This window comes from Microtus ochrogaster, unplaced genomic scaffold, assembly GCF_000317375.1.
Source record: "Microtus ochrogaster isolate Prairie Vole_2 unplaced genomic scaffold, MicOch1.0 UNK77, whole genome shotgun sequence".
Classification (NCBI taxonomy): Eukaryota; Metazoa; Chordata; class Mammalia; order Rodentia; family Cricetidae; genus Microtus; species Microtus ochrogaster.
Window position 1 is genome coordinate 461853 of NW_004949175.1, and position 15055 is coordinate 476907.

A 15055-nucleotide genomic window follows, 5' to 3' on the forward strand; every position below is an offset into this window, starting at 1 on the left:
ATAAATAAATAAAGGACCTCAGAAATTAAAAACCAAAGAAGTAAAGCTGCTAATCAATCAACAAGTAATGATATGAACAGTTTTCAAAAGAACATCAAGTAGACATTAAACCACTATGGGACACTAAGTGGGGAACCTGCCTAGCATCTATGAAGTTCTAGGTCCAATTCTCTGTAGCCATGAAAGGAAGTAAAATAAAACAACCCTCCATTAAACAAAAAATAGAAATAAACGGTCCTAAAGAAGTAGCATAAACTTTAAAATTACTTTTGCTTCAGAGAACAAGAAAATAATTCTTTTGATGATAGTTATAAAAATCACCAAAAATGGCTACTACTCACTGAGCTGAGCCAAATACCCCTACTACAGTAGTGTCTTTACAGACAGATGGAGTAAGAGAAAGAAAGGGATGGAAGAGAACATTTCATACTCCTCAAAGCAAAAATCCATCAAGATAAAGTCTGAATTCTGAACATCTATGCCCCAAATACAAGGGCACCCACATTTGTAAGAGAAATATTACAGAAACTTAAATCACAGATCGAGCCCCACACATAATAGTGGGAGACTTCAATATCCCACTCTCACCACTGGACAGGTCTGCCAGACAGAAACTTAACAGAGAAATAAGGGGTTAACAGATGTCATGAATCAAATGGACCTAACAGCCATTTACAGAACATTTCACGCAAACACAGACAATGTACCTTCTTCTCTGCACCTCATGTAACATTCTCTAAAACTGACCACATGCTTGGTCACAAAGCAAATCTCAACAGATATAAAAAGAAAAATGGAATAACCCTCTGTATCTTATTGAATCACCAGGAGATAAAGTTTGAGTTTAACAACAACACAAATGACAGAAAGTCTACAAACTTATGGAAACTGAGCAACTCTCAACAGAATTACCACTGGGTCAAGGAAGAACAAAGAAATTAAAGACTTCCTACAATTCAATGAAAATGAATGTACAACATACCCAAACTTATGAGACACAGTGAAATCAATACTAATAGGAACATTCACAGCACTATGTGTCTGCATAACGAATTTGGAGAAATCTCACACTAGCAATTTAACAGCACACCTGAAAGCTCTAGAACAAAAAGAAGCAAATACACCAAGAGGAGTAGATGACAGGAAATAATTAAACTGAGGGCTGGAATCAATAAACTAGCAACAAAGAGATACAAAGAATCAATAAAACAATGATTGGGGTTTTTTTTAGAAAATCAATAAGATAGACAAACCCTCATCCAAACTAACTAAAAGGGGGGGGGGGAGAGAGAGAGAGAGAGAGAGAGAGAGAGAGAGAGAGAGAGAGAGAGAGAGCATCCAAATTAATAAAATCAAAAACCAAAAGGGGACATAACAACAGACACTGAGAAAATCCAGAGAATCATTGGGTCATACTTCAAAAACTTGTACTCAACATATTGGAAAATCTACAAGAAATGGACAGATTTCTTGATAGGTACCACATACCAAAATTAAATCAAGATCAAATCAGATAAACAATTTAAATAGACCTATAATCCCTAAGGAAATAGAAGCTGTCATTAAAAGTTCACTAATTAAAAAAAAGAAAGAAAGGAAGGAAGGAAGGAAGGAAGGAAGGAAGGAAGGAAGGAAGGAAGGAAGGAAAATCTCAGGGCCAGATGATTTTAACACAAAATTCTACCAGAATTTTAAAAGACAACTAATACCAAAACTCCTCAAACTGTTCCACACAATAGAAACAGACAGAATTCTGTTAAATCCCTTTTATGAGGCTTGTCACCCTGATACCCAAAATCACACAAAGACTTAGCAATGAAAAAAATTACAGAACAATTTCCTTCATGAACATTGATGCAAAAAAACTCAATAAAATATTTGCAAGTCTATTCCAAGAACACATAAAAAAGATCATTCACTATGATCAAGTGGACTTCATCCAGAGATGCCAATGTAATCCATCATATAAACAAACTGAAAGAAAAGAAACCACATGATAATCTCTGTAGATTGCTGAAGAAGCCTTTGACAAAATCCAACTCCCCTTCATGATAAAAGTCTTGGAGAGACCAGGGATGCAAGGAACATACCTAAGTATAATAAAAGCAACTGCTAGCCAACAACCAACATCCAATTAAATGGAGAGAAACTCAAAGCAATTCTACGAAAACCAGGAAAAAGACAAGGCTGTCCATATCTATTCCAAATCTATTTCATGGCCATACTCTCTCCATATCTATTGAATATAGTACAGAAGTTCTAGCTAGAGCAATGGGACAACAAAAGGAGATCAAGGGAAAGGAAGAAGTCAAACTTTCGCTACCTGCAGATGATATGATAGTATACATAAGTGACCCCCCAAATTCTACAGCACCTTCATCAAAGTGGCTGGATACAAGATTAACTCATAAAAATCAGTTGCCCTCCTATACACAGATAGTAACAGATTGAGAAAGAAATCATGGAAACAACACTCTTTACAGTAGCCACAAATAATATAAAACATCTTGGGGTAGTCCTAACCAAGAAAGTAAAATACCTGTATGACAAGAACTTCAAGTCTTTGAAGAAAGAAATGGAGAAGATATCAGAAGATGGAAAGATCTCCCATGCTCATGGATCAGTAGGATTAACATAAAAATGGTCGTCTTACCAAAAGCAATCTACAAATTCAATGCAATCCCCATCAAAATTCAAACACAGTTCTTTACAGACCTTGAGAGAACACTATTCAACTTCATATGGGGGGAAAAGACAGAATAGCTAAAAACAATCTTGTATAATAAAGGAACTTCTGGAGTTATCACTATCCCTGATCTCAAACTCTATTATACAGCTATAATAATAAAAACAGCATGGTATTGGCATAAAAACAGACTTGTGGACCAATGGAATCAAATCGAAGACCCCTAAATAAATCCACACACCTATGGACACCTGATTTTTGATAAAGAAGTTAAAATTACACAATGGAAAAAAGAAAGTATCTTCAACAAATATTTGGCATAACTGGATGTTGGCATGTAGAGAAATGGAAATAGATCCAAATCTATCGCCCTGTACAAAACTCAAGTCCAAATGGATCAAAGACTTCAACATAAATCCAGGTACACTGAACCTTAAAGAAGAGAAAGCTGGAAGTAGCCTTGAACACATTAGCACAGGAGACAACTTCCTGAATAGAATACCAGTAGCACAGACACTGAGATCCACAATAAATGGGGCTTTCAGGGGTGGAGCAATGTCCTTCCGGTGGAGCCCACTCACGGTGGGCTTTTTCAAGGGCAGAGTCTGGACTAAGGCAACTCCAGGGGAGGGGTCTGCTGCTTGGCACCCTGAGGGCGGGGTCTGTAACAGGCGCAAGCTGGAGATTCTACACACTTTTCCCTGGAGACACGGTGATAGACAAACATGGTGTGTGCTCACTCGTAAGTGGACATTAGCTGTAAAGGAGATCTAATGCCCTCTTCTGGTCTCTGTGGCACCAGGGGCTCACATGGTGCATAAGCATGTACAGACAAAACACTAAGACACTAAAATAAAATGAAAATAAGACACTAAAATAAAATTAAAATAAAAGAATTTCATCTAGCTAAATTGGGAAAATTAAGACATGGATGAATTTCTAGATTCATATGACATGCCAAAATTAAACCAAGATGAAATAAATAACTTACTATTTCCACAACCAGCAAAGTGACTGAAGCAGAAATAGTCTCCCGCTGGGCAGTGGTGGCGCACCCCTTTAATCCCAGCACTCGGGAGGCAGAGGCAGGCGGATCTCTGGGAGTTCGAGGTCAGCCTGGTCTAGAAGAGCTAGTTCCAGGACAGGAACCAAAAAAGCTACAGAGAAACCCTGTCTTGAAAACCAAAAAAAAAAAAGAAAAGAAAAAAGAAATAGTCTCCCAACTAAGGAACTTCAGAGAACTAATACAATCACTACTTACATAAAGTACAATATATTAGATATAAATAGATTAATCCATGAAATGGAAAAGGAAGGTCCCTGAGCTCTTTTTATGAACCCAGCATTTTACCCTCATTCAAAACCAGATAAAGACACCAAGCACAGACACAGATTATCAGCAATCTCCTGATGAACAAAGACAGATACAAAAATTCTCAACAAAATACTTACAAACTGAATCTGATATCACATCCTAAAGATTCTTCATTGTGAACAGGTTGGCTTTATTTTAGAGATGCAGAGATGGTTTGTCATCAATCCAAGAAATGGAAATCGTCACATAAACAGACTCAAAGAAAATGATCATAATCATTTCAATAGAAACAGAAAAGGCTTTTGACAAAAATCAAATATTCCCTCTCGATAAAAGCCATGGAGAGGCTAGGAATGGCGAGAGCATACATCAACATTATATAAATATATACAATACACTTATAGCGAACTCCACATTAAATAGAGAAAAACTACAAGTGTTCCCGATAATATCAGGAATGAAACAGGATATTCCCTCTCTCCACTTCTATTTATTACAATGCTTGATGTCTCAGCCTGAGCAGTATGTGAAAAAAAATAAAGAGACAGAAATAGGAAAAAAAAAAGCAAGGTAATCTTGCTTGTAGATGGTGCAAGACTCTGAAGACGGAACCAAAAAATTCTTAGTGCTGATAAACTTTGTCAGTCAAGTGGCAGAGTACAAAAATCAATACACAGAAGCTTTACCTCTCTTATGTGCCAACGATAAACATAAAAAGAAATCAGAAAAACAATCACATTCATGGTAACCACAAAAATGACAACCAGGATAAACCCAACCAAGGAACAGAAGAGCCCTACAAGGAAACTTTAAACGCTGAAAAAAATGAATGGACTGTGGAGGACTTTTCATTCTTTTTTTTTTTTTTATTTTCGAGACAGGGTTTCTCCGTAGCTTTTTTGGTGCCTGTCCTGGAACTAGCTCTTGTAGACCAGGCTGGCCTTGAACTCACAGAGATCCGCCTGCCTCTGCTTCCCAAGTGCTGGGATTAAAGGCGTGTGTGCGCCACCACCGCCCGGTAAGACTTTTCATTCTTAGGGACTGGAAGAATCAATAACATAAAAATGGCCATCCTATTAATGGTAGTCTGCAATGTCAATACAATTCCACTCAAAATTCATGTAGAAAAACAATCTAAAAATGTATATAAAGGCATGAAAGAACAGAGATAACCCAAAGCAATCCTGAACAAACTAATTAGAGTGAGAGGTGTCATATACCTTCTTCCAGATACAATGTCTTTATTACTTCATCTACACACCCTCTTGGACAAAACTAGATCCCGCTCCCCTTGGGAATTTCAGAAATCGAAACAGCTACCTAGACACGGTACTCAAAGAATAAACAGGGTTAGGTAGGAGCAAGAATAAAGGCCAGCCAGTGGCTGAGGCCCAGAGAAGGCTGGACAAGCTGTCTTTCTCTTATCAGTTCCCCCATACTTTGGCTTCAGCACTTGAATAAACTGGCCCAGTCCCTCACCAGGGCAAAGCCGGAGAGCTGGCCCTGGTGGTTCAGGTGCAGGAGAGCGGGTGGGCTGATCGACTCAGCTACCATCCAGGCCCAGATCCAGGGTTTTGAGTTAGTCCACCCCAACATCTACCCCATCTATGACCTGCACATGAAAGGGGCCAGTCCTGCAGAACAAAGCTGCATGATCTCCATGACATAGAGCAATAACAGGGTATCTGGGAGGAGGTCCCAGTGAAGATCCAGTATGACAGTACAGCAGAAGCCAGAGGCCTTGAACCAATCCAGTGGCCATTGCAGTGAGCATTTGAAAGTAAAGTTGTTTGGGTAAAAGGTTACACTGTGTGACACACCATGACACACCACAGCTTCCAAGGCAAGATTTTTTTTAATTTTCTTTTAATTTTTTTGTTTTCTTTTGGGAGGGTGTTACAAAGGCAGAGAGTGGATACAGAGGGATAGGGAGATGAGTGGGCTTGGGGTGCATGATGTGAAATTCATAAAGACTCAATAAAAATTTAAAAAATATCAGAAAGCTAAAAAATGGCTTAATGATACAACTCAGAAAGCTGGAAAAACATTTTAGATCAGACCATATCCAGGACAACTTGTTATAATATATAATAGTTTTGATGTATATATGTAGAATACTCCTTTTACAAATGTTTTGTTGAGTCTTTTCCAGACTGTGCTCCTCAGGGACATTGTCCTGGAATCTCCTGTTTGGTTGCTGCTGTGTTTTTCCTGGTTTGGGCATCACAGAGACACTGGTTTCTTAGGAGTGATGTGGAAGAGCTCTTGCTGTCTCTGTCTTTTAACAGTTTAAGAAGAAGAGCCATCACAGTCAATAGCAAGGAACAATAAAAAGTAGAGCAGAAACTCATGAAGTTGAAATAAAGAAAACAACACACACACAAATAAGGACTGTAAGAGCTGGTTCTTGAAGACAGACAAGATTGACAGACCCTTGTCCCAACTAATGAAAGAGAGAGGTGACCAAAATTAACACAGTTAGAAATGAACAGGGAAATATTAAAACAATCACCAAAAAAAGACAAATATCTAGGTTCAGCCAATCTACCAAAATTAAACCAAGAAGTCAACAACCCAGACAGACCCATAAAAATGGAGGAAATTGAAACAGTAATAAAAAGCCTTCCAACGAAAACAAGAAGTCCAGGGCAAGATGGATTCACAGTGAATTTGAGCAGAGAAGACGTACAGGGATGATGGCAAAGACAAGGAAACAGCTGATAACACACGCTGCAGGGGATGTGGGGAAGGGGCCCTCATTCCGCACTGGTGGGATCAGACTGGTGCAGACACTACAGAAACCAGCGCAGGAGTTATCCCAGAGCTGAACCTACCACTGAGGCAGCTATAAACACGCCTTGGCATATGGATATCCTACCTCACAGACAAGTATTTACTCACTGTGATGCTATTCGCAACAGCACTGGAAATGACCTAGATGTCCTCCGGCTATGAATGGGCACTGAAAAGGTAGCACACATACACACTGGAGTACTACTCAGATGTAGAGGAAATGAGATCTGCAACTTTGCAGGTAAAGGATGAAAGCAAAGAAGATCAGATGAGGTAGCCCAGACCCAGAAAGAAAAATGTTCACATGTTTTCTGTCACTGCGGGCTCCCAGATCCAGTTTTCAGACGTAGTACATAGTCTAGAATAGTTGCAGAAACTGGGAATGTAAAACGGGACCATGGGCAGGAAGGGGTGTTAGGATGCAGTAGAGAGACCAGAGGGAGGACGATATGAACAGGAAAACAGTAAAGAGGGTGAGTGGGGAGCGGGAAGGAGATAGTGAGCTACAATCAGTCTGGAAGGAGAAATCGGGAAGGAGGGAGTAAAATATCAGTATGGATGGCCAAAAGAGACACAGGAATCATACTATTAACTACTTACTGTAAAACAAAGGTCTATAACATGTAATTCAGGGTATAAACACACATAAAAAGTTTTAATGAACTTTTCTCATCTGAGCTGATAGCTTTTTCTTCAAGAATCAAAGACCACCTAACAAAATCTCCAACAGAAGACATGAGAATCCCCCTTGAGTTGACCAAGGCTGCCTGAGAGACACTCCTGCACACGGCCTATTGTTGCCCTTCACTACCCCCGTTGTGGTAGAAGGTAAGTCCCTATCTATGGCTAAAGACATCATGCACTTTAGAAACAGGGTCCAGAGACCCCTGAACTGGATGATCTGAATGAACCTTCCCTGAGGACTGGCTTTCATGGTACCAGAAAGTACCATGTACTTTCGGAAGAGAGGGGCTACAAAAAGTCCTAATCAGCTGTGATGCCCATGAACCACACCAATGACCAGCATGACAAGACAACCCTTTGGATGCAGTAGTGGCACACATACCCTGGCAGTAACCAATGGTCTCTAGTTGGACTTAAGACCGCTCAACAAGAGAAAGACCATGCCTGGTACTGGAACCCTAGCTAACTACTCAGTGCCAGTGAAGTGGTGGTCATTGGAGGAGAATCTACAACCACTAATTTACTAACCCAGCATAATGCCTAATATCAGTGCATAAACATTTGCCCTTATGCTCACAGGTAAGTGTAGTCTTCACCCCTCATTAGGGAAACTTCTTTTAACAGATGGAGATGACTACAGAAAACCACAACCAATATGTGAGTTGTGGAGTCCAGCCCAATGGTTACCACTACAAAGCACTCCCACATCTAAGGTTCAAGGGACACTGTAGAACAGGAGGCAGAAAGGTTGTAAGAACCAGAGGATCAGTGACTTTGTGTGAGATTCTAGTTATACCAGATTTATAGCTATACCCATAAAAATCTTACCAGCATGGCCACCCAAACTGCATGGGAGAAAGCCCGTGAGGCCTCAATCCTACACAAAGACCTATGGGAACTGGGGAAAGCCAGGAGCGGGTGAGGTGGCATTCCTCCATGGAACAGCACACCAATTGGCTGTCCAGTGCCTAATGGTCATCCATGATAACATACATACAAGTAACAGGTTATATTTAGGAATATATTTGTATACACACACATATGCGTGTAATAACAACTGGTGAAAAAAGAGGCCATGAATTTGAAAGCGGGGAAAAGGGTATGTTAGGGTCTGGAGGGATAAAAGGGAAGGCAGAAATATGATTAAAACACAATCTCAAAAATAAACAGCAAAAAGGGAAAACCTAAAATACATGGAATTCTGTACATATATTTATGTATGCACATTAATTTTAATGAACTTTTCTCTTCTGGGCTGCCAATGCTCCCTCTTAGAGCAAAATACCACCTAATAAAACTCCTAATACAAGACATGAGAAGTCCTCCTTTTAGCTGATAGTCATGGTTGTTCAAGAGACTCCCAAAACATATGGCCTACTGCTATTGCCCTTGATTGCCACTGTGGGGTGGGAGCAAGTTCCTACTGCTGAAAACATTATGGCCTTCAAAAACGGCACAGAGATCCCTGAGCTTCAATTTACCTGCATGCCTGCTCTTTGACAATTAGCTTTCATGGTGCCAGAAAGCACTATAAACCCTTCTAAAGGAGGGAGGCAGCCAAAAGTCCTACCCAGCTATGATGCCCATGAACCACATCAATGACAGCATGGCACAATAACCCCACAGCAGCAGTAGAGGCACACACACACACCTTGGTAGTAACCAACAGCTCTCTAACTAGACTTAAGTCTGGTCAACAAGAGGGAAAACATGCCTGCTACTGGCAACCCAGCCCATTACCCAGGGCCAGTGCAGTCATGGGTCTTGGAGAAGAACCTACAACCACCACTTTACTAAAGCAGCACAGTCCTTAACAACAATCTAGCAACATTTGTCCTTCCACCCACAGACAGCTGTAGTCTTCACTCCTCATGAAGGAAACTCTCTTTGCAACAGATGGAGACCACTACAGAAAACTGCAACCAATCGAAATATAGTCATGATCTCAGTACCAATGGATGTGTTAATAAAATACTCCAGCATCTAAAGGTCAGGGAACATTGTGGAATAGGCTGAGGAAAGATTCTAAGAGCCAGAGGATCAGGGAGTTTGTTCTGAGATTGTGTTTCTAGTAATAACAGAAGCTACACCCATAAATTCTCATCAACGTGACTGTCTAAACATGAGCTGAACAAGGACAACAACAGACATGCCAACAAGGATGTGGAGAAGTTCAAAGGCTTTAACCACACAGAAAGAACTACAAGCAACTAAGACATGTTGGGAGCAGGAAAAACATTCTTCCAGGGAAGAGCATACCCAACTGATAACCCAACACCAGTCAGCCCTGAAAACATACTTAAAGTAACATTATACAGACAGAGTGGGTTGGTAGAAGCATGCATATACATATGCAATGACAAGTATTTAAAAAGAGGCCATTAATTTGAAAGAGAACAAGGAGGAGTATTTAGAGAAAAGGTAGAAATATTATAAAATTTATAAAAATATTTTATATAAAATATATGTTTTATATTAAAATATTATATCAAAAATTTTTAAAGGCTTTAAGGGGGCATGGCTTTAAGAGGGTTTCTCCTTTAAATAGTTAGAAAGAGGAACACTGAGGTTTCATAATACCTTTTTAAAAATTATCTGTTTCTTTTTTGAAAAAGGATGTTTAAAGAGAAATATGGCCATACTACCTATTTATTTTTTGATGTTAAATAACCAACTTCTACAAACCAAGTTTGCAAGTAATCATCTGCAGCAGCTACAGACATGGGGTGCAGGGTGCAGCAGCTACAGACATGGGGTGCAGGGTGCAGCAGCTATAGACATGGGGTGCGGGGTACAGCAGCTACAGACATGGGGTACAGGGTGCAGCAGCTACAGACATGGTGTACACAGTGCATCAGCTACAGACATGGGGTGCAGGATGCAGCAGCCACAGACATGGGGTGGAGGGTATACAGCTATCACTTTCTTCATGGGAACACTCTCATTGGGGCTGGTTTGTAACTACAGCATAATGTCCCTCGGTTGAATGACATGTCAATAATCACCTGCTAGCTTAGTACTCGTTTGTCTCCCTTTACTGATTTGGATTTTACCACTGCTAGTCTAGTAACATCTTCTCAATGTAACTTTCCTGCTACTACTGTATTTTTCATCTTTAATCCATTTCTGACTCAGTGGGTTTCACATGGGACACCAGCTAATTTTGCTGACAGAAAAGAAAAACTAGTTCCTTCCTATCACTCCCAGTGACTGCAACCTGTCCTTAGACGATGCTCCCAGCCTCTGTTTGATGATTTTCACACGCCTAGGGTTCCTGCAGCCTAAGGGGCTGTGCATGCTAAGCGAGACTCTCCCCTGAGGCCCAGGCCTTCGCTCTTGTGAGAACTCATCACTGCCCCATCCTCTTCATATTTCATTTGTGTACGCATTCTGTTCAGATGTTTATGACGACTCTTTGTCACTGTGCCTCATTTTACTATTTCATTCAAGCAGAGACTGAGAGAAATTATTATTAATCCTTTATATAATCCCCCGTAGTGAACACAATGCTTTAAATAAAAGTAATATTTGATACTGTATTGGCAGGTTTTATGTCAGCTTAACAAGCTAGAGTCACTGGTTGAGGGAGCCTCAATTGAGAAAATGCCTCCATAGGATCTGGCTCTAGACAAGCCTGGAGGGCATTTTCTTAATTAGTGATTGATGGGGGAGGACCCAGTCCACTGTGAGTGGTACCATCCCTGGGATGGTGGTCCTGGGTTCTATAAGAAAGCAGGATGAGCAACCCAGTAAGCAGCCCTTCCATAGCCTCTGCATCAGCTCCTGCCTCCAGGTTCCTGCCCTGATTGCCTTCTATGATAAACAATGATGTGGAAGTGTAAGCCAAAAAAACCCCTTCCTCCCCAACTTGCTTTTGGTCATGGTGTTTCAACCCAGCAGTGGTAACCTGACTAAGACAGATAAATATTAGTGATTAACTAGACAGAAATATCATACTAAATTTCCCCAGTTACCACCTAAGCAGAGTCTGTCAGAACTATGTAATTACAGAAAGGATCCAAAATAGCATACATTTTTTTATTTCTCTTTGGGTGCCTAATTTGATTATACCTTCGACCTGAAGGGGTGGGTGGGGGCACAAGGTGGTATTACCTTAGGCATCCAGTGACATTGTAGAATATATCAAAATCCAGCAAGCCATTTGCTTTGGGGTAGTCTCCTTCGGGCCACCCCGAGAAGGGGATGACGACACTCTCTGTCAGGGTGAGCAAGGCTTCTGTTATCATGAGATGCTTGAGCTTGTCGTTAGAGGACAAGTTCCAGAGCAGACCTAGGAAAACAGCAACAATGAGAACAGTGCTCAACACTCAAGACCAGGCCGCCAGCTTCAGGACTATGAATGGGTACTTAAAGCAGGGAGCAGGGTGTTGACCTGTTTGGATGCTAACAGAAATGGATTCCTAAGATGATTATCGTGAAATATGCAAAATCATGCAGGTTCAAATTAACCAGGAGTGCTAATGGAATAGTGTGAATTCGAAACATCCCCACAGGATCATGTTTTGAAGCTCACCTCCCATTTCGGGAGGCTGGCTGGAGGAAGTAGGTCACTGGGGCAGGTCATTAGTGGATTATTATCTCTTGCTCCTTCCTTGCTCTGTGTTTTCCACCATGTGAAGAAGCAGCTCCATGACTCCATTCCCATCACGATGGACTATACCTCTTGACGCTCTGAGCCCAAATAAACTCCCTTAAGTTACTTTTGTTTGCCATATAAGAAAAGTAACCAGTGCATACTGAAGCTTTTATTGCTATTTATTTTACAGAGCCTACCACCAAGCAGACCTCACTGTGTGATAACATACTCTGGGTTCACAACATGGAGCTGAGAAACAGCTGTCCTGTAACTACTATTTCAATGGTTTAAAGGATTTTTTTCTTTCCATGAAACAGAGGGGGTCAAGCAATGTTCCTAACGGCTGCTCCTCGCTATCTGTGAACTTGACCCACTATTTTCTGCCCCATTCAGGGAAGGAGTACCTGCAGAATGTTCTATTCCACTGCGGTAGCTGATCAACACTCCAGGTAATGCCTGCGACTGCTCTCAGGAATGGGATCTGTGCCCTTTGCTAAAAGCCCTTTATATGTCTTTTAGAGCTCAGCAGTGGGAGACGAAGAGCACTGCATCTTATCTCTCCACAGGTTACGGTCAACTGCGATTTCCACTTTCCCTTCGATGCTATTACTGAAGGGAAAGGTTGGCTAGTCAACCAGAAAAAAATTAAAATAATAAAATACCAGGTTATTCAGCGCATTTACACATAGAAACTGGGACTTGGTGCTGAAAGACAACAGAAAATCACATATACAAGTAAGATTTTAAAAAATGTAGCTCTGATACCCAAATACTTCTCCGTGGGGGAACTCCACTGTTTGCTGTGACAATGGTTCTGCCCATGTGTAACACTGTGTCATTCTTTTGTTCCCCAACAGTTTGCTCCAACTCACTACCATCCAGGAAAAGGCACAGGGAGGCCCGAAAAGAGAAGGGTGATTCTTCCTTTCCTATCTTATCCTCCTCCATCCTCCCAGTAAGTAATTCCTACTTCTTAAATGCACTGCACGGAAAGCACAGATAGACAGGGTATCTACTTTATGATAGGTAGTACCATCTCCTTTGATTTTAATGACTGAATTAATGGTCTATGTAGTTAAAGCTTTATAATTATTTGATATGATGTATCCAATCAATTAAAATACATTAGGCCTAAGGTTGGTTGTGTATAATAGCTAATCTTTGAAACAGCAACCAGATTTTCACACAGCCTACACATAGCTTCCATTAGAAATGGTCACGGTAGGACTGATGTCTGCTGAGAACAGGATTTCTGGACTGCAGGAAGTCTTTTCCTGATCAAACTAGTATGTGGGGTTAGTCGGGAGCAGTGTCTCAGCCGTGGGTGCTGCAATACAATGGCTCCGTCCCTCTCACTTCATCTTAAGAGGCCCTGGAAGGGGGACAGAGAGAATAAAACTCAGAAGGTAGTTGGAGACAACGTAAAGGCAGGCCTGACGTTGAGTTTTGGTTACAAAGCTATGAAAGAAAAGAGGAGAGAAACAGGAGAGAAAGTGAGAGAGAAGGGAGGGGTGGCGGGGGAGCGCAGATGAACCGGACTTCCTTGAGTTCAAAATAAGCAAACAAATCAACAAGCTTCTCTGCCTGCCAGTGGCTTGAAAATCTCACACACAATGAAGTTTCCTCTTCCTACAAAGAACCACACAAAGCACTCATCTTACATAAAAACCAAAGAGGATTACTTTCAACAAGGGAACGGAATTTTCCTTTAACAGTCAATATATATTCTTTCTAGCTTGACATGCTACATTATTTCTACAGACATATATAATTTAGGAAGTCTTGGTGTAATTAAAAAATTAATATAGGATAATGCATCACTAGGTCATGGCCACCAAATTTCTGGATGACATGACACCAGAGAAAAGTGTTCTTTGGAGATACAGTTATGCACATACCCGTCCAGACATGCTCACACAAACTTAGCAATCAACTAGAAACAGGGCAAGTACTTAGCACAAAGCTTAAAGATGTTTGGGCCACTATACACAGGGATGCTTGCTGCAGTCACTGAAGAAAGGCTGAATTAAATGGATGAACACCCTCTGTGAGTACAGGAGGCAAAGCCAGAATCACCAGCTGAAAATTTAAGGAGAGAAATTTTGGGGGACCACTCTGTAGAAACCAGAAAGACCCACTTAAAAGATCCAGCTTTACAATTGGGGTCGGTAAAAAACTAGCTCACTTCTTCCTGAAATGTTAAGAAGGATTTTTATCCCTTGGTTATTGTTAGACTGGAAGTTTGTGAAGAGGACAGACCTGAATCTGGGCCACATTCCAGATTTACTGCACCAGAATCTCAAAATGGATTACAGGAATTCATGTTCTCAATGTAAGTTCCTGGGGGCGCACATCTATATTAAACATTCTATGAGACTGATTAAGATCAGTGATGGTGGTGAGTTGGGAGCCAAATTATCTCGAGTAATCTTTAGTCCCTATAATAGCCTGCTATTAACTATTGCAGATGGCCTAAAACCCCAGAGGCTTAGTTAAAATCCTTCTGGAGTATACAAATAGACCCCAGCTTCTACCAACTCAAAAGACTAAAATGCCATCAGATAGTATCTAAGATTTCTACAGATTTCTTCACTTAGCTTTAACCTATCTACCTGATGTTTGCACCAATGTATTTAATTAATAGCTTCATATATGGCATATTGTTCTGCTATTATCAAAGTTCCATGAAGTCATCACCACGTTGGAGCATTTGAGTAACATAAATCTGGGTCCCAGGACATGTCAGAGAAAACTTCCTTTGGGAGGGAGCCATTCTTTTCTGTAGATAACTAAGAAAATTTTTCTAGGTGGGCTATGGTGGTACACACCTTTAATTCCAGTACTCTGGAGGCAGAGGCAGGGAAATCTCTGATTCAAGGCCAGTCTGGTCTATAAAGTGAGTTCCAGGACAGCCAGGGCTACACAGAGAAACCTTGTCTTGGGAAACAAAACAAAAACAAAAAGAAGAAAGGAAGAGAGG

General features: G+C 40.8%; 1 protein-coding gene across 1 annotated transcript in view; it reads right to left on the minus strand.

The window, feature by feature from the left end:
• Pkp2 (plakophilin 2) overlaps positions 1 to 15055 on the minus strand; it is a 57052-nt gene that overhangs the window by 18439 nt on the left and 23558 nt on the right. The window contains exon 6 of the mRNA XM_005370368.3: positions 11592 to 11769. Coding sequence (XP_005370425.1) covers positions 11592 to 11769 — 178 coding nt within the window. The remainder of the gene's footprint in view (positions 1 to 11591; positions 11770 to 15055) is intronic.